This window comes from Culex quinquefasciatus, chromosome 1 (assembly GCF_015732765.1).
Source record: "Culex quinquefasciatus strain JHB chromosome 1, VPISU_Cqui_1.0_pri_paternal, whole genome shotgun sequence".
NCBI classification, from domain to species: domain Eukaryota; kingdom Metazoa; phylum Arthropoda; class Insecta; order Diptera; family Culicidae; genus Culex; species Culex quinquefasciatus.
Window position 1 is genome coordinate 131,296,895 of NC_051861.1, and position 18,003 is coordinate 131,314,897.

General features: G+C 42.5%; 4 protein-coding genes across 4 annotated transcripts in view; 2 read left to right on the forward strand and 2 right to left on the reverse strand.

Annotated features, from left to right (window-relative positions):
* The window catches only part of LOC6044339, a 44,618-nt gene extending 42,050 nt beyond the window's left edge, over positions 1–2,568 (forward strand). Inside the window, exons 12-16 of the mRNA XM_038266566.1 lie at positions 37–192; positions 251–559; positions 620–1,392; positions 1,451–1,728; positions 1,786–2,568. Of these exons, the coding sequence (XP_038122494.1) occupies positions 37–192; positions 251–559; positions 620–1,392; positions 1,451–1,728; positions 1,786–2,493 (2,224 nt within the window). The 3' untranslated portion in view covers positions 2,494–2,568. The remainder of the gene's footprint in view (positions 1–36; positions 193–250; positions 560–619; positions 1,393–1,450; positions 1,729–1,785) is intronic.
* Positions 2,569–2,602: 34 nt separating this feature from the next.
* On the reverse strand, positions 2,603–3,141 carry LOC6044338 (protein NATD1). The gene is made up of 2 exons (XM_001861833.2): positions 2,853–3,141; positions 2,603–2,796 (listed from the first exon to the last, which is right to left on the reverse strand). Exons 1-2 carry the CDS (start codon positions 3,096–3,098, stop codon positions 2,674–2,676), a joined length of 369 nt encoding a protein of 122 aa, XP_001861868.2. The 5' UTR covers positions 3,099–3,141; the 3' UTR covers positions 2,603–2,673.
* Positions 3,142–3,388: 247 nt separating this feature from the next.
* LOC6044337 (tetratricopeptide repeat protein 21B) lies at positions 3,389–7,593 on the forward strand. The gene has a single exon (XM_001861832.2). It carries the CDS (start codon positions 3,469–3,471, stop codon positions 7,444–7,446), a length of 3,978 nt encoding a protein of 1,325 aa, XP_001861867.2. The 5' UTR covers positions 3,389–3,468; the 3' UTR covers positions 7,447–7,593.
* LOC6044336 (proton-associated sugar transporter A) lies at positions 7,468–12,503 on the reverse strand. Its single transcript, XM_038248213.1, has 4 exons — positions 12,283–12,503; positions 8,276–9,494; positions 7,912–8,217; positions 7,468–7,853 (listed from the first exon to the last, which is right to left on the reverse strand). Exons 1-4 carry the CDS (start codon positions 12,501–12,503, stop codon positions 7,623–7,625), a joined length of 1,977 nt encoding a protein of 658 aa, XP_038104141.1. The 3' UTR covers positions 7,468–7,622.
* Between the last annotated feature and the right edge of the window lie 5,500 nt (positions 12,504–18,003).

An 18,003-nucleotide genomic window follows, 5' to 3' on the forward strand; every position in this document is an offset into this window, starting at 1 on the left:
GACTTCAGATTTTATAAGTTTGGTTTTCTTTTGAAGGTTCATAGCGGCAACCGTACTGGAGCCGAATAACGCACGGAAGCTGTATCCGTGCATGGACGATCACAACTTCCGATCGCCATTCGAGATTAACATCGCTAGAAAGGTGAACATGAACACAGCTTCCAGTATGAAATTCGAGATGTCTGAACCGATGTAAGTTAATCAGTTTGAAAGTAGATCATGGTTTTAAGGGATACCTCGTCTTCTTTAGGGAAAATGAAGCCGTCGTAGTGGATACGTACAACACCACGGGCATGGTCCGGGCGTCTGAAATCGGGTTCATCATCACCGATATGACTCCGGAACGGTACGAGCTTACAGAGAAGGTCCATCTGATTGCGTACACGAGGAATCGCTACGACAACTATTTGAAGGAGATCGTGTCGGTCTTCGCTGCCGTTATGAACGTGTACGAGGACTACATGCGGATGAACTTCCCGTACGACAGTATAAAATACGTTACGATCCCAAATACGGAGAGTTCGGTGCGGGAGATCAAGGAGGGCATGATACTGTCGAGGTATGGTTGATGCTCTTAAAACAATTTGGTTCAGCGATTGATTCTAATTTTCTTCACCAGCGAAAAGCGACTGATCAAGGACGAAACGTACTTCCCAACGCCAGACGGAACGCTGCTGAGGATCATCTCCAACGAGCTCGCCAAACTGTGGATCCACAACTTGGCGGACTACAAGAACAAAGAGATGCACTGGCTGCACGAGTCAATACCGCTGTACATGGAGTCGATCGCGCTGAGGAAGTTGAACAACAATTCGTTCGATATGGACGACTTCCTGCTCGAGGGCAAGTTACGCGCGATGCAGGAAGAGACCAACGTGAAGACTTCCCCTCTGAACGTCCTCACGAACCCTTGGGAGGAGGACGCCCACTTTGAGCTGGTCCGGTTCAAGGGGTTGAGTCTGCTTCGCATGATGAACTACACGCTGGGCGAGGAAACGTTCGACGCGTTTATTCGGGAGTATTTTTCACGCCGGATGAACAACGACTCGATCGACATCATTGAAATCCTGAACAACAACAACCGCCACACGGACGCCACGTTCAACAGCTTTCTGCACAGTTGGACCAACTTTGAGAAGTATCCGATCATCGAGATTGGACGGAACAACTACAGCGGCCATTTTGAGCTGCGTCAGCGAATGATTCCGTTTGAAGAGGAAATCAGCGAGCAAATCTGGACCATCCCGGTGACGTTCATCAACGACACCAACAAGCAGCTGTTTATGGAGAAGGTGCGTTGGTTGGTGGACTCGAACAACCTGCTGACGATCGAGACTAGTTGCGAAATGATCACGAACAATACGTGGGTCATCGTTAACCCGAGCGGCATTGGTAAGTCGATCGTGACCTTCGTTGAACCGTGTAACCTCCACGATCATCATTCTTTCAGGCTACTACAGAGTGAACTACGAGGTCGCCCATTGGACGCGACTGGCGCACGTTTTGAACAGCAACTTCCGAACTCTGCCGTACAGTACGCTGACGACCATCGTCGACGACGCGCTGAATCTGGCCCGCCTCGGCCTGCTCGACTACTCGATCGCGTTCAACGTGATCTCGTTCCTGCGCAAGAACGACGAACTGTACCAACCGTGGAAGAGTGCCCTGGACAACCTGAAGTTTATCTACGAAGCCCTGGAGGACCATCCCAGCTATGTTCACGTTGAGGTATGATCAACCGTTGAAGATCAATCAGTCCAAATTAACGCGATCGCTCTTTTCCAGCACTTTCTCGAATTCCTCATAACGAAAAAGTACGAAAACAACTTCACCGAGACGGCTGACTCGCGGAACCCGCTGATCTCGTCCCTGCTGGTCGAGTGGGCCTGCCGTCTGGGCGTGGCCGCCTGCATCGAGGATCAGAAGCGCATGTTCCGCGAGATTTTCGTCGAAGGAACGTCGTCGCCGTTCCAGTTCTCCGAGGACGACCTGTTCCAGGCGACGTGCGTCGTGGTCAAGTACAGCGGAGTCAACGAGTGGAAGTTGGTTCGCGAGCGGTTCCTCAACTCGGACGATATCAACTTGCAGAAAATTCTGGTGAAGGCACTCGGTTGTACCCGCGAGATTAGCTTGATCAAGAAGACGATCGCACTGCTGAAAGACCCCTTGTTTAGTCTGTACAACTGTCAGATATTGTCCTCGATCAGCCACAACAAGATCGCGCTCAAGTATACGCTGGACTATCTGTTCAACGAGTGGATCGACGTGCGATCGTATCTTTCACTGCAAGACGTGTCCATCCTGTTGAGGAAGATTTCCACCGAGAACGAGTTCGCCATGTACGAGCAGATCTTTTTCCGCTACTCGCGTACGTTCCAGACCATGGACAAGGAGATTCTGAAGCGCATGCGGGACACGATCATGAAGCTGCTCAGATGGAAGCGGGAAATCGGGCCCAAGATCAACTACCAGCAGTTTATCTTTGATGTTTGATATTGTGTGATGCACTCTAGTAATTTTTAGTTTAGAACAATTTGTAGAATCAATAAATGTTACCATTTTACCACAGTTTGCGTCAATTTATTGAGTAAAAGTCAGTTGATTTGCTAAAAAAAATATTTATTGCAAACTAAAGCTAACAAATGACCTGTTTCTGTATTTGGCTATTACCCCTCATTCGGGAACATATTTAATCTTCCCCGCTAGTTGAGCTTCGTTATCCCTGTAGTATTTGAGCGCAAAGTCGCAATAGATTTTCACCTTCAAATCCTCCTGCACCGCGTGCTGCAAAGCGGCCTATAAATGGTCCAAAAATAAGTCAAGCTCAAAAAAACCTTCAATCATCTACTGACCTCCACCAGCTTCTTCCCGACACCTTTTCCCTGGAACACGGCCGGTACCTCCGTGTGGTCCAGGCTAAGCACCCGGGCCTTCCGGTCCAGCCTATAGCTCAGGAAGGCCTTGCTTTCGTTGAGATGTACGCTAAACTCGGCCTGGGTCGGGTCGTGACCGATCTGCAGCACGCCGGAGCACATCTCCGCCTTGGCCAGGCGCGTTAGATAACGCGACCGGGACAGCACCTGTGATACCGGGAACATTTTGTTTGAAGAAAACTGTAAACAAACTTATCGGACGAGAGCGGGATTGACAGTAAACAGGTAGTGTCATAATCTCGGGTGTCATTGTAGTGGTGATTCCAGTTGGAATCTTCAGAGCAAGCTGCCAGTCTATAGAGCTATCTAAGCCCGATGTCACGCACACTAACTAACCATTTGTTTTTGCTGGCGGGTACAAATTTTAACCTAGAAATCCTTCGTGTACGTACACGCAATACATGCGCACGTAGATAACTCTATGACGCGCAACAGTTGTCATGGCAACGAGAGTACCGTAAACAAAACAACTATGAGTGAAGAAAAGTTGCAATCTGGATAATTTTGTTGAAATTTGCTGTGAAAAGATTCGAAAATGGACGAGCAAGACTACAAAAGTATCATAATCTATTACGGTCGCGAGAAGCTGTACCGGACCATGCACCGGGTGGTGCTGGAGGCGATGGCCAAGTACACCGCGGACACCAGCTTCCGCTACTACAACGGAATGGCTTTGGTGCTCGAGGGAGTCCGGTTGCAGGAAGGTATCCGGGAGTTGAACCAGCTTCAAGGGGACCGAGAGTTTGGAATGGCCGTCATTCTCAGTCTTATGTACGCCCACAAACGCTGCAGTGTCATCGACAAGGAGGAAATTGTTCAGCTGGACGGGAAGCTGAAGGATGAGCGAAAACGTCTTACTGCGACCTCGGCCTACTATTCGGCTCTGTTTTTGTTTCTCACTGGGAAGATTGACAAGGCTCGCGAATACGCGGACAAAGCCATGCGACTCAGTCCAAGCAGCCCGGAAGTTCTATCGCTGAAAGGGTGGTGTGAGCTGTATTTGAACAAACATCGCTCGTCGTTCATACTGGACCTCTTCGAGAAGGCACTCGAGCAGGGCAAGCAGTTCGATGCCAACATTGGACAAGTTCGCTACCATCAGCTCAACAACGACTACGAAACTGCAATTTCAGTGCTGAATCGCCTGTCGGTCCGATATCCCGAGCTAAACATTCCTCTAGTTGAGAAGATGAAATGCAATCTTTCCAACTGGAACTGGGACAATGCAGTGGAAACAGCAACCAGGATTCTCAACCTGGAACCGACAAACTTGGAAGCGCTTCAGCTGAAGATATTGATTCTCATAGCCAAAGATGGCAACTTTACCGGAAGTGTATCCGCCTTGCAGTATTTATTCAAAGCCATGGAAAAGATCGAACCAGCCAACGGAGACCTGTTCATGCGCACCGGACAGCTATTCTCAAGAATCTGCGGAAGAAATCCAGCAATCTTAGCGGAAGCCTACCTCTTCGCGGAGAAAGCTCACAAACTGAATCCATCAAATGCGGAATTCCTCACCGAGCTCGGCTACCAAACAGCACTTCAGAAAAAGTACAAGGAAGCAACCAAACTGTTCAAAACTGCTTCAAAAATTGACGACAGCTCAATGTACGCCCTGTGCGGACTAACCCTCTGTCAGATGATGGAATCCGGCGTTTCCGAGCAGGTGTCCCAGCAGATTGAGTTCCTGACCGAAATTCAGGGCGATGAAAAGATTCCCATCCTGCTGCTCATGTCGTCAATCCTGTATCAAACCGATCACGACAAAGCCGTTGCACTGTTGATTGAAGCCAGCGAAATTCAGTTCAAGAATTTGAAGACCCTCTCGTACGGCGCGGAATACCTGCGCCAGTTTAATCCGGATTTCCTGCTGGAACTCGTCAAGGAACTACTCAAGCATTCCCCAGCTGAGCACAACGCGGACATAATCTCGGTTGACGCCCTCCATCCGACCCTGCGTCAGTGCAGCAACATTCTCGATTCGGTCGTCAAAGCCTGTCCGGGACTCGTGGAAGCTTCTTTCCTGCTTGCCAAGGTTCAGTTTCTCAGCTCGGAGGTGGGAGCCGCTGCGACTACGTTGCAGAAAATCCTGCACGACATCGATCCCACCTATTCAGACGCCCATCTCTTGATCGCCCAGATCCACATCCAGCAAAAGTCGTACCAGCGGGCAGCGCAGAGCTTGGAGATTTGTCTGAGTCACGACTTTAAGGTGCGCGAGAATCCGATGTACCACCTGCTGCAGGGTATCGTGTACAAGAACCAACAGCGGTACGAAGACGGACTGAAGAGTTTCTTCACGGCGATGAACATCTGCGGCTTGAGCTCGACCGGAAGCGCCAACAGGTCACCTTCCGCGAAGAAGATGGCCGATCGTACGACACTTGGAACCGCTGATTTACTTACGCTCTACCTGGAAATCATCAACACGCACGTTCTCATGAACCAAAACTCGGAAGCGTTAAAGTTGATGCAGATGGTTTCGTCCGAGTTCACCTCAACCACTGAGGAAGGTCGGCTGACAATCGCAACCGCCGATTTCTACATGCAGCAAGGCAACTTTAACAAGGCAGTTGAACTGCTGAAGAATATCCGTCCGAATCAACCGTACTACGTCCAGGCGAAGACCAAAATGGCTCAGTTCTACCTGGTCCACAAGAAGGACCGGCTGACGTACGCTCAGTGTTTCCGCGAGTTGGTCGCCAACTGCCCAGGACCGTCAAGCTACCTGATGCTGGGCGATGCGTACATGTCCATCCAGGAACCGGACGACGCCATCGAAGCGTACAAGCAAGCCCACAAGCAGAACCCCAGAGATTCTCTGCTGGCCAGCAAGCTCGGCCGGGCGTACGTGAAGACTCACCAGTACAAGAAGGCGATCGCGTACTACCAGGAGGCGATTGCTTCCCCTGAAAACTATCTGCTGAAACTGGATTTGGCGGAGCTGTTCCTGAAGCTGAAGCAGTACTCGAACGCCGAACAGACGCTGGTGGACGAGATCGAGCTGTCCAAGGGAGAAAGTGGAGACATTTCCAAACTTCAAACAAGAACCAAGCAGCTGCTGCTGTTGGCACGGATTCGTGAAAAGGCCGGGTACTTGAGTTCGTCGCTGAACACGCTGAAGGAAGCTCGAGATAACCAGTACAAGATCCAGAAGCGTATGCTCGTCGATCAGAATTCGGTGTTGAGCGAGCAGAACAACATGCTGGCCAGGATCTGCGTTCTAATGGCCGAGCAGTCGATCGCGATTCGGGACAACGAGCAAGCGATCCACCACTACAAGGAAGCGCTCAAGATAACCCCGAATGAGATTGGTTTGCTGGCGGCGCTGGCCCGAACCTACATGCAGGTCAACAACATGGACCAGTGTCAGGCAACGTGCGCCACGATCTTGCAGAACGACCCGAACAACGAGGCGGCATCGGTGATGATGGCGGATTTGTCGTTCCGGAGGATGGACTTTGAAAACGCTGCTTATCATTTTTCCCAGCTGTTGATCTCTCAGCCGACGTACTGGACGGCGCTGGCAAGGTTGATCGAGGTTATGCGACGGTCGGGGACGCTGCACGATGTGCAGCCGTTTTTGAATCGAGCTGAAGATGAGTGTCTGCGTCCGGACAATGAGGCTGGCTTGAATTACTGCAAGGGACTGCAGGAGTGGTACAATGGGAATCCCAACAGTGCGTTGAGGTTCTTCAACAACTGCCGACGCGATCCGGAGTGGGGTCAGCAGGCGATTTACAACATGATCGAGATCTGTCTGAATCCGGACGGTGATTTGCCTAATGAGGGGGTGATCGACATTGGGGCGGATGACTTGGAGATTAAGGATTCTCGAGCTATGGCGTTAAGAACTGCGGAGAGGTTGCTGAAGGAACTCAAGCCCAGACCTGGGGTGATCGACAACGAGGCGTTGAATCATAGATTGTTGGAAAACTTTCACCTGCTGGCGTCCCGCCAGAAGCACAGCATCGATCGTGCTCTGCAGGACTTTACCGCGATCGCGTCACAGGAAGAGTACAAGGAGCACGTGGGAGCGGTCTACGGAATGGCATCGGCTTACGTCATTTTGAAACAGTCGCAGCGAGCCAAGAACCAGCTCAAGCGTATCGCCAAGAACAACTGGACCTTTGAGGAGGCGGATTATCTGGAGAAATCGTGGCTGCTGCTTGCGGATCTTTACATGCAGGCTAGCAAGTTTGATATGGCTACCGATTTGCTGAAACGGGTGCTGGAACACAACAAATCCTGCACCAAGGCGTACGAACTGTGCGGACTGGTGTCCGAGAAGGAACAAAACTATCGCAACGCTGCGATCAACTACGACTTGGCATGGAAGTGCAGTGCCAAGTCGAAGCCCAACGTGGGTTATAAGCTGGCGTTCAACTACATGAAGGTCAAGCGGTATGCTGACGCGATCGACATTTGCCAGCAGGTGCTGAAGATCCATCCCGACTATCCGTCAATCAAGAAAGACATACTAGACAAGTGCCGGAACAACCTGAAGAATTAAGGAAACAGTGAAACAAAGTGATCCGTCCACATAATATTTTTATTGTGTAAGCTAAATATCTTTGAGATTATATTTATTGAATATCATGATCGCGAATACATGAAGCACTAAGCAGATACTTTCGTGTGTGTGTGTGTGTTGGGGTTACTCGTTGTTGTTTTTCTTTCCGTTCCTCCTTACAAGTCCAAATACATAACCTGTGTGGCCGCGATGGCACCGCAGAAGCTGAGAAAGGCCGCCACACTCACGACGGCCGTCGTGGTTCCCGTCCAGGACACGATCGTGCCCATACAGATCGAGAGGATAAACTGTGCCAAAAAGACCATCGAACTGACAATCGCCACGTCGGTGCCGAGCCCTCTCACTACCTTCTCCTTCGGCTGATCCTCGGGGTTGATTTCCTCAAACTGAAAGAAACGAAAATTGAGTGTTAAGGGTCAACAACTCAACGCGCTCGCCACTCACGATCCCCTCCGAGTGATAGTGCGCCACGAGCAGGTATGGCATGGTGAACAGCGTCGAGTACATCACCCCGGCCGTCCAGCTGAACAAGATCACCCCGACTCGGTGCTTGGTCAGCGCCATCATGGTCATGCCGAAGCAGTAGAACAGCAGTCCGCCGATGTACACCTTGCGAGCCCGGAAGCGCTTGATCAGCCGCTCGATCACCAGCGAGTAGCACGCGCAGGACAGCGAGTACATGGCCATACCCCAGCAGCCGAAGCGGACGCCCTCCTCGTACCGGATGTACTCGGCGGATCCGTCCAGCGCCTAAAAAATGATAGTGGTAGCGAGTGGTCAACAGTTGAGATCGCGCGCGAAACCTTACCTGCGGGTTCCCCTCGAAGACTGCTTCGCCGACAAAGTCCGTAAAGTACAGCGAGTAGCAGACGTGGGCCATCCAGCAGAACAGATTCGTCAGGCAAACCATTCGCAACGAGTGAGGCATGAAAATGATCGATTTTAGGTACATTGACAGCGTTACGACTTCACCTTTAGAGGTAAGATCGGCTTCCAACGTGACCGGATCAACGTTCTTATTGAACGAAGTCTCGGCGCAGTTTTCCCCTGGCAGGACGTCGTAGTCTCGTTTGGTGTTTGGAGCTGGCATTGTGAATCTACGCTGGTGATTCTGAGGGGCATGAAGCATGTGTTCTTCTTCGACGGTTCCGTACGATGCGGAAGACTCGATCTTCTCCAGTGGTTCGTGTTCGCTCGAGGATCGTACGAGCTGTGGTGGCGGGGGTTGTTCCTTGCTTCCAGTTTCCGTTGGAGAGCATTGTCGTTCGATTTCTTCTTCCAGTATCCACAGTGGGATTTCGCTGAAGCTTGTGATGGTGAACGATACGCACAGAATGAATATGATCGTGATCAGTGAGAAGACGGCTCGTACATGCCCACCAAACGCCCTACCGATAGCTGTATCGTCCCAATTGATTCCACCCAATGAATATCCCATAAATCCACCCAGTCCTGCCATGATCGTAAACGTAGACAATCCCCTGGCGTGATCCTCCGGAATAGTAACATCCAACAGATAAGCCCTCGACGGACTCTGGCACGCGTCGGCGTCAAAATCCAGCATTACAGTCCCAAGAATCGTAAAGAAGATCGCCCACGGATGACTTGGTCTCGTCAGCACTTCCTCGCTCGTTTCCTCAGCTTCCAGCGCGGTCGCTCGATGAGGCAACACGCTCTGCACCGGCAACGTACCATTCCCTGCATAAGGATCAACATCCCCAAACGCGTACCCCAAATCCTCCCCATTCGGAACCAACAGCAACCCCAGCAGGACCCCCACCGAAAGCAGAAAGATGAACGGTCTCCTCCGGCCGTAGTTGCTCTTGCAGCGATCGCTCAACGAGCCCAGCACCGGAGTCAGGAAGAAGCCCACCAGCGGCGAGAGGCACCACACCAGCGTCATGTGCTGATGTTGGACGCCAATTTTGAGCAACGTGGGCGATACGAAGGCCGTCTCGGCTGCGTACGAAAACTCGATGCCCATTACGGCGGCCGACACGCGGATCAGCTCCAGGCGGGTCTTTTTGCTGGAAGGAAGGGAGGGGGTAAGATTTGGGAGTCACTTTGGGGTAATGGTCGGATCTGATTTGTCCCGATTGGCTCCCATTTTCAATACTTTTTGATGATTAGAAGAAGCTTTCAGCTGTATACAGTCATGCTTCGGTTTTGCACTGCCCCATAAATCTGCCTTAGTTGAGAACCACCCTATGTTTAACCCTCTACAACCCAACCCAATTTTTCAATCAATTTTTGATCTTCAAAAGCATTGGGTAGAAAAGCTCTTAAAATTTTACAAAATTTTAAGGTTTGTTTTACTTGTTTTATGTGGTCTTGCCAAAGTTTTTAAAAATTTCATTTTTACGGGGTCAACTTATAATAAGTATGCAGATATTTTTTTATGTCCCAGACTATGGTATGAATGATGAATGACATTAACTAAGCATTGCAAATTAAAATTTAAATACTAAAAATTGAACAAGAAAAACATAAAACAAGAGATGTAAAGTTTTTCGTAGAACAAAAGTTACTCAAAATGACTTCCTGAATAAAACGAGAAAAATAGAAATTTGCGAAAAAAAATTGGCATTAGAGAGTAACATCCTGGAGTAGAACTGTTGAATTTCAATAAACACTGATTGAAAATTGTATTTTTTAAAAGTAGGTATTATTTTTTTAATCACAAATGCTTTTAAATTTGTCTCTGTGCCCAGTTCGAGAGAATATAATAAAGAATAATATTTGTAATTAAGTTGCAATGAAAAAAATATAATGCAGAAAATATGTTTTTCATGGCAAATATTTTTTCCAGATTAAATTTTACTGGTATGAGCTCAGGAATAAATAGATAAGCCTTGAATTTGCCTTGAAAATAATTTCAATAGTATTAGCAATTTTCTGAAAATACTCAACGTTTTCATAAAACTACGTATTTTAAAAAAATCGATCGAAAATTTAAAAAAAACCTTAAAAATTCACAAAACTACGTATTTAAAAAAATGTAATGTGCATATAAAGCACAAGTTATATTGCTTTTGTATAATACAGGAAAACTACTTAATTTTGTGACAACCCCGTTAGCCAACACAATTATTTTTCAGATTTTTTTTTCTGATGATTAAGATATATTTTTTTGTTTTATGATTTTCTTCCAAATGTTTCTCTTGTGCTTTTGTTTGCATTTGTCTTGATATGTTGTTATTTTTTTCTTATTGCTTCATATTTTTGCAGTCACAATTTGTTAAAGTGAAGTATAAGTAATTCAGAACCAAAGACAAATAAATTTTTCAAAGCAATGGCAAGGTCAAGAAAAAGTATATTAAAATCACCAATAAAATTTCAAGCAACCTTTTCAAATTTTGATGCAAAAAATTGCAGCATTCAAATACATTCGTGATTTTTATTTTTCCTTATTTTTCACGTTTTTTCCTATATGTGATCTCAAGTCGAAATTCGTTTTTTAAACCCCTAAAAGTGCATAATTTGGTTATATTTATTTTATTATTATTTTCAATAGGTTACAATCGGTTTTTTCTTGAAAAAATATATTTAATCTTTTTTTTTGCTTTAGGTTAGTAAACATTGTAAATCTTACGTTAAGCCTAATTTTCAAAAAAAAAAACAAAAAAAATACAGCAAACAAAATATCTAAGAATTTTGGATTTGATTCCTTAAGTTCCACGTCTCATTAAAATCTATTATATAAACATTCTATTTTTTCTAAACTTTAGTTTGGCAAGTTTTTCAATAAATATTTAATATTCTAGAAGAAAAAAATGGCAAATAAAATTAGCACTGGCCCTTAACGAAATTAAGCAAAAAGATTATCCCGTTAAATATAGTTTCTAATCTGTGTCCAAAATTTATAAAGTTTTTTTTAAAGAACTGACATTTAAACGTAAAAAAAATATTTTCTTAAAGCTTGCATTGCAATACGAAAAAAAAAATCACTGTAATGACGATGTTTAAAAGGGGGAATCGCACTTGTGTATCACAAATTCTGAACTTTAATTTAAGTTTTTTTAGTTATTGATTTTATTAAATTTGGGAGGTTAAGGTTAGGTAAGTCTATTGACATTATTGATTAGTTTATGCAATGGCCAAAGATTTTGCTAGATAACTGCACTCAACGTAAATTATGAACAAAAGAAACCTTAAAAGCTATACATTTTCGTTTACATAACTGTTTAGAATAACTGAAAATAGCAAAAAAAAATAACTTTCCTATTTAAATTGTATTTATTATTGAACGAGTTCTAGTAATAAATAAAAAATTGTCGCCTACTTTCAAACATCGCAGATTTTATTTAATTAAACTAATTGTTTTAAGTATCTAAGGCCAATGCAATTTTTTTTTTCAAAGTTTATGTCGTCCCTCAAAATTGGCCCGAAAAATCAGGAGGCAAAAAATTATTTGTTTCGAAAAACATTCAAATTTGAAAACAATTTGATGTTTGGGCTGATTGAAAAATATTTTGAATTTTTAGGAAATTTCAATGTACACTACCGGAAAAAAATTCTCGGAAAAAAAATATTGCAAAACAATTAAACTGTTATAAAATGCATTTATAAAAAACTATTCATGTGTTGATACCTTGGCCTCTGCCTAATTTTCATGATAAAAATAAGAATTTTCAAAAAGCATCCAAAGAAACCCAAACCAAAATCGAAAGCGATCAACAAGTTTCAGCTTGTCATTTGCACACCAGTTGATCTCCCAAAGCCTTCCCAGCCAATAAAACCAAACAGATGGGCCAATCAAGACAAATCCCCCTCCATCAATTTAAACCAATAAAAGCAGCCGATCCGCACGCATACCGATAAATGTGCGAAAAGTCCACATTTCCCTCGGCGTCCTGACGTTGGTTGGGTGTCCGAATGCTTTCACGCAGATACGCTCCTAATCCACTTCCGGTTCCTCCTGCTCCTGCTCCCGCTCCTCCTCGCGTTTCACGCCACGCCGCATGTCTAGCTCGAACCCGTTCCTTAATCTCGTGGAACCGTCCCGTCCAACCCTGGTAATCGTGCAGTTTGTCCATTTTTTTGTAGGTTTTTTTGTTATTTGCTTTTTTATGCTCCAAACTAAAACAAATCACCAGGGTTGAGTTCACTGGAACAGTACAACACCATTATCTCTCTCTCGATGGAGTACTAAGTCTCGTCAGCTAAAGTTAGCTAATCCACTCGACGACGACGACAACGGGGCTCCATTATGATGCGGTAATAACTTTCGACATTTCTCCACACACAAAGTCACACTTTAGAACGCGCTCACACTGGTAGGTGAAGAGAGGGGGCAGGATTAAGGGGGGGCGTCGCGACGCTCTATGAATGAGCTTTAATTGTTCACTGATTACACGCACCACTGATCGAGGTGATTCTTCACAAATTTAGTTCTTCACTCCGGACTAATCCGTTCTTGACCGAGTTGCTATTCTTAAAACCATCCACAGGAAGAGGAAAAAACGATTCTCTAATTCAATTAACGACACCTCCTTCAAAGGTTTGTTGCAACAATCGCTCTTAATGATATAATACACTTTCCAATCGATTGACCTCCTCCACAATAGAATCGAGCCAGTCAATTAAAATTCTCACTTAAGGTCAGGCTTTGTCAAATTCGCTGGAAAATCAGCACCCCCACAAGATCAACCACAATCTCTCTAAAATGGTCCAAACGAAAAACAGTCAGGTCCGATCAGGTCGCGAGTACAAATTCGAATGTTTCCAGTTCGGGAAGGAGCACACCGAGGGAAGCCCCTTCCGAGGAATTTGTGGAGAAAGTAATGAATGCTCTCTCCTTGGTTCGGGACTGAGCGAGGATTCCCCACATGTTTTGAATAGACGCTGATAAGGACCGACCACGCTGGTTTTCGCTCCCGATTGTGTCCGTCTTGAAGAGTTTTTGTTTTAGCGCCGAATGGAATCGGGAGAGGAAATGCACGTGGTGGTAGGGATGTGCATTTAAAATAAAAAGACTGTGATTTTTTGTTCCAATTCCTTCGAATAACAAAACTCGACGTTTTTGAAGATGATGTCAGTAAACGCTTCAGTTTCGTCAAGGTATGGTAGATTTGGGCTCTCTGAACACGCTCCAATCGACAGATTTGTTTTTTAGTGAGTTCCCTTCCAATAAATAAAATTGAAAATTTCGAGAATAAATCTAGACTTTTTTTTAAAAAAGGTCCTATAAGCTATTGTGTTTCATATGTTTATAGTACCTTTTCAAAAAAAAACTAGAAATGCTAAAAAATTCTCCTAAGTAACCATGCACACCCACGTTTATCTATGGAGGGAGCACAAATAAGGGGGTGCACATGGTTGCTTAAGAATCTAAGATACATAGCATGTTTGCCGAAATTTCCAATGTTGTTCATTTGCAAAAAAAAAATCATTAAAATTCAATTCTGATGACTGGAACGTGTTCAGAGAGCCTAAATCTATCATACATTGACGAAAATAAAGCGTTTTCTGACAACAAGTTCAAAAATTTCGAGTTGTGTATTCGAGTCTGGGCTGTATTTGAATAAGTCGAATTTACAAGGCACATGTGGGTGGTAACACCCTAACGAAATCTGAGTTTTGTTTAACTATTGTTTCTCCAAACAATTTTATCCGCAAAATCTTAGCTACCATTATCGAAAAACGGACGAAACCAGCAGGATCTAAACAAAAATTATCTAATGTACTTGGAAATCGTTTTCATGGAGAAGCATGGTTCTTTAAGTTCGATTAATATATGTACCAAAAAACGACGATTTTTATTTTTTTATTTTTTTCACGAAAGTCATGTCTCAGAACCATGTTAGGCCAATGCAGACATTTTCCAACGTGTTTGTCCCTCAGCTCTGGAAAAAAATATTTATAATAATTTAAATAACAAGCCAGAATTTTACATTGCAAAGATAAGGAAAATGCATTATACAGCAGTAAAGTTGGTTTAAAATAATTCGTGTTCAAATATTCTATGTTTTAAAGAAAACTATTTCTTTTCGCGAAAAACTAAAAAAAATAATCACGATTATACACCGTAAAACGGGGTGACTTTGATAGCCGGGGTGACTTTGATAGGTTCGCAATTTTTCCACAAAATGAAGAGTACAATTAAAATACGTACGGAATGGTTTAGAATCATACTGATCGTGGTAGAGAAGTGTTCAAAGTACCTTAAGAAGAAATTTTCATAAAAAATTTAAAAGTTTAAAAAGTTATTTAACCATAGTTAAGAAAATGTTGATAAAAGTCATTATTTTAAACATCTCAAAGTGTCATGATTTTCTCAATGAACATGATTTTGAATCGGAAAACGGAATGCATTTTCGGATTCTTGGATAATTTTCCACTAGGAGAAGGTTAAATAAGTTTGTAAATAATAAATAATATGTGTTTTTGAAACACAATTTAAAAAAATCTCCAAATATATAGGCAGAAATTACCTTGAACAAATTTTATGTAAAATGTGAAAACTTGTGATTCGTGCTTCTAATTTAGTATAAAATGCAATATAAATCGATAATTTTAAAAACAAAATTAGTTTTAAAAAATTTTAGGCAAAATTCCGACATTTTAATAATTTTACCTAAAATTTATATGTATTTTGTTAAAATGCTTATAAACGTAGTTAACTAAATATAAACATTGTTTTGTACTTTAGTAATGATACATTTAACGTACAAATAAAGTTTAAACATCTTAAATATGATTTTAACAAGAAAAACTATTACTATCAAAGTCACCTCGGAATTAACACTAAGAATTTTTAACGTAACTATTTTTCTAAACACTACTGAAAAAACTTTTTTTTTCCAAAATAGTCCAGTTTGTGCGGCCTACCCCAAAAACATGTTTTAAAAATAATAATCTCGAGAAAAACCTTCCCAGTTTGAAAATATTCCAAAAACAAATTGAAATCCTATTAAAGTCACCCCGGTTTACAGTACGCAGGGGAATGCATTTTATTTTTATTTATTTTTTCAGCTGATTGTACTTCAAATTACATTGAAATTTTTTGAAAAAAGTATTTTTTTTTTGCCCTCTAATTTTTCGGACCGTTTTTCAACAGTCATTCACGATTTTTGGATACCTATCTTATGTGGATTTGCTCCTGTGCAATGGGGCCTATGATTAAAAAACAAGTTTTTTTGCCTTTCTTTTTATTTGTTAGATCGCCCTAACTTGGCTAGTTAAAATTAAAAAAAAAACCTGTGAAATGTGATGGTGCAAAATCTTGTTCAGGAGATATGATTTTTTGAAAAAAAATCGTTTTTTTTATTGAAAACCTGGACAAAAAAATATTAAAAATCATTTTTTGAAGAAAAATTGAATTTTTAATCGAAGTAAACTATTTTTTTTATAAAATGTACCGTTTTACGTTATAGCTACTTTAAGCTACTTGTTTCGATTTCTTTTCTTTTTTTTTGCATCTTAAAAATATTTCGCACCCCTGAAAAAATATGTTTGAAAAGCTTAGAAAAATTCCTACAATTTTCTCTCTGGAACTTTGAAAAACGAGAAATAAGTTTCTGAGGCACAGCCTCACAAAAAATTCGAATCGATGAAAATGAATTAATTAGCCTGAAATTTTCAACTGACGATATCTCGGAAAGATTGGTCCCCTTTTAAATGTCGAAAAATGAAACTTTTGCGATATTTTTAGACCTCTTCACAAAAATAATTTCAAAATTTTAGGATCAAGCTTTACTTTTGAAAAGGTCTACAAAAAGACAATTTTAATTATAAGACGGAATCATGATTTTTTTTTTGTTATTGAAGAAAAAAATATTGGCAACGGCTTTAGCTTTTAGTCATAGAAAGTTACATAAAAAAATTGGAGTAACATTTTTCATTTTTTTTTTGTTTTTGAATGGTAAATTTACTTAGCACATAAATCCTTCGCATAAAATTCCTTTCAAAAAGCGTTTCACGGAATTGCAAAAAATGTTGTAAGCAACTCGTTGCCAAACTTGATTTTTTCAGCACTCGTCGTTTATATCCAATTCGGTAAACCTCGTTGGATAAATGTACGACTCGTGCTGAAAAAATCTTCTAGTTGCAACTTGTTGCATAAACTACATTTTTTTTCATCAAGCCGTTGTCATTTTTTATGTTCCTCGAGTGCTCAAAGCTACCTTTTCAGTGAAATAAAAATAAAGCGTAAATTCCTGTATTTTTTTTTTTTTTTTTTTGAGTAAAATCTTCCTTGGAAATTCAGAATTGCTTTTTGGAATCTTTATTTCAATGCAAAATGTCTAATGAAATGCGTTTTTTCAAAATAAAATTAAATAAGACTGTTATGTAGACTGTAGACTGTTATAAAATGTAGTACAATTAAGCTGGCGCACGCATTTTACCAATTTCGTCACAGCTTGCTTCATCTATTTTATAACGCTGTAACCCGTCTACACCGCAAGACATTATACATTCTCATGACATACTATTTATCTGTAGTAGACACGCGTTGCCGTTAGCTGCTCGATCCGAATCCTTGCACTTGCACTTGATGAAAAACAAAACATGACGTGACGTTTGCCCGCATACTACGATCTCGGAACTCGGTTTCGCGAGAAAGTCTGTGTGCCGTGCCAACTTTGATTACGCGAAGGGTGACGACACTTTGAGCAGCAGCAAAATAACATTTTTGGCGGTTAGTTAGCACCTCTGCGATTAGTTGCCGCCGCCGCCAAACACGGGCAGGGTGAAAACGGAAACGGTCAACAAGCGTTTTGCGCGAAGAATGTGTTTAGCGGCGGCACCCACATAATTGACTGTTTAGAGCGGAGTTTTGGGGCGTTATTGAGCGAATTAACGGCAAGTGACGAGGTGATAATTGCGTGGGGAGGACCGTCAAAAGCGTTTGCTGCTCGTGAGCGGTAAACAATTATACTAAAAGCTTTGGCCGATTTTTAAGACTTTTCCTTTTGTTTGGAGGATATTTAAGGCTGACCGCGACAAACCGTTAAAAAGAAAGCATTTCAAGCTAAAGGAAAAGATGCCTGGATGCGGCCAGTAAATGGCAGTGGACTAATTGGTCCCGCGGGGACCAGATTGATGCTTTTGCTGCGTGAGGGGGAGGAAAATCCCTTTTTGTGATACTTGTTACTGCTACACAACAGTATATTTTCAGGAGGACTTCAACTTGGTGTTTCGAACATTGTCCATCGACAGCATGGAAGGTTACTTTGCTTGGAAGAACCTTTTAGTAATAATAATAGTCATAGTAGACTAAAGTATATATAGATTATCCAAGGTTTTGATTATCCAAAGTTCGATTAGGCGATTGCAAAATTTAATTTAAAATCAAGGGATAACAAAATAAATATTAACTATAATTAAAACTATCATTGTAAATACTTATAAAATGGATAGAAAACTGTATGGAATACATTTTATAACGCTTATTTGTTCAGTTGTATTCAAATATAGACTTTTTACCTCTCAAACGCTCGGGTAGTCTTTTGACCCTATTTTTTTGCCTTTCTTACTAATTTAATTTGTAACTTTTTGTAGTTTTGTTCAAATTTGATGCTGTCAAGTTTTTGT

Excerpts from the sequence above, each read along its gene's own strand:
- LOC6044338 (XM_001861833.2), bottom strand. The coding sequence starts at position 3,098 with ATGTTCCCGGTATCACAGGTGCTGTCCCGGTCGCGTTATCTAACGCGC. Across the intron at positions 2,797-2,852 it reads TCGGGAAGAAGCTGGTGGAG|GCCGCTTTGCAGCACGCGGT; the intron begins GTCAGTAGATGA and ends GACCATTTATAG.
- LOC6044337 (XM_001861832.2), top strand. The coding sequence starts at position 3,469 with ATGGACGAGCAAGACTACAAAAGTATCATAATCTATTACGGTCGCGAG.
- LOC6044336 (XM_038248213.1), bottom strand. The coding sequence starts at position 12,503 with ATGGACAAACTGCACGATTACCAGGGTTGGACGGGACGGTTCCACGAG. Across the intron at positions 8,218-8,275 it reads TCTTCGAGGGGAACCCGCAG|GCGCTGGACGGATCCGCCGA; the intron begins GTAAGGTTTCGC and ends ATCATTTTTTAG. Across the intron at positions 7,854-7,911 it reads ACTATCACTCGGAGGGGATC|TTTGAGGAAATCAACCCCGA; the intron begins GTGAGTGGCGAG and ends CGTTTCTTTCAG.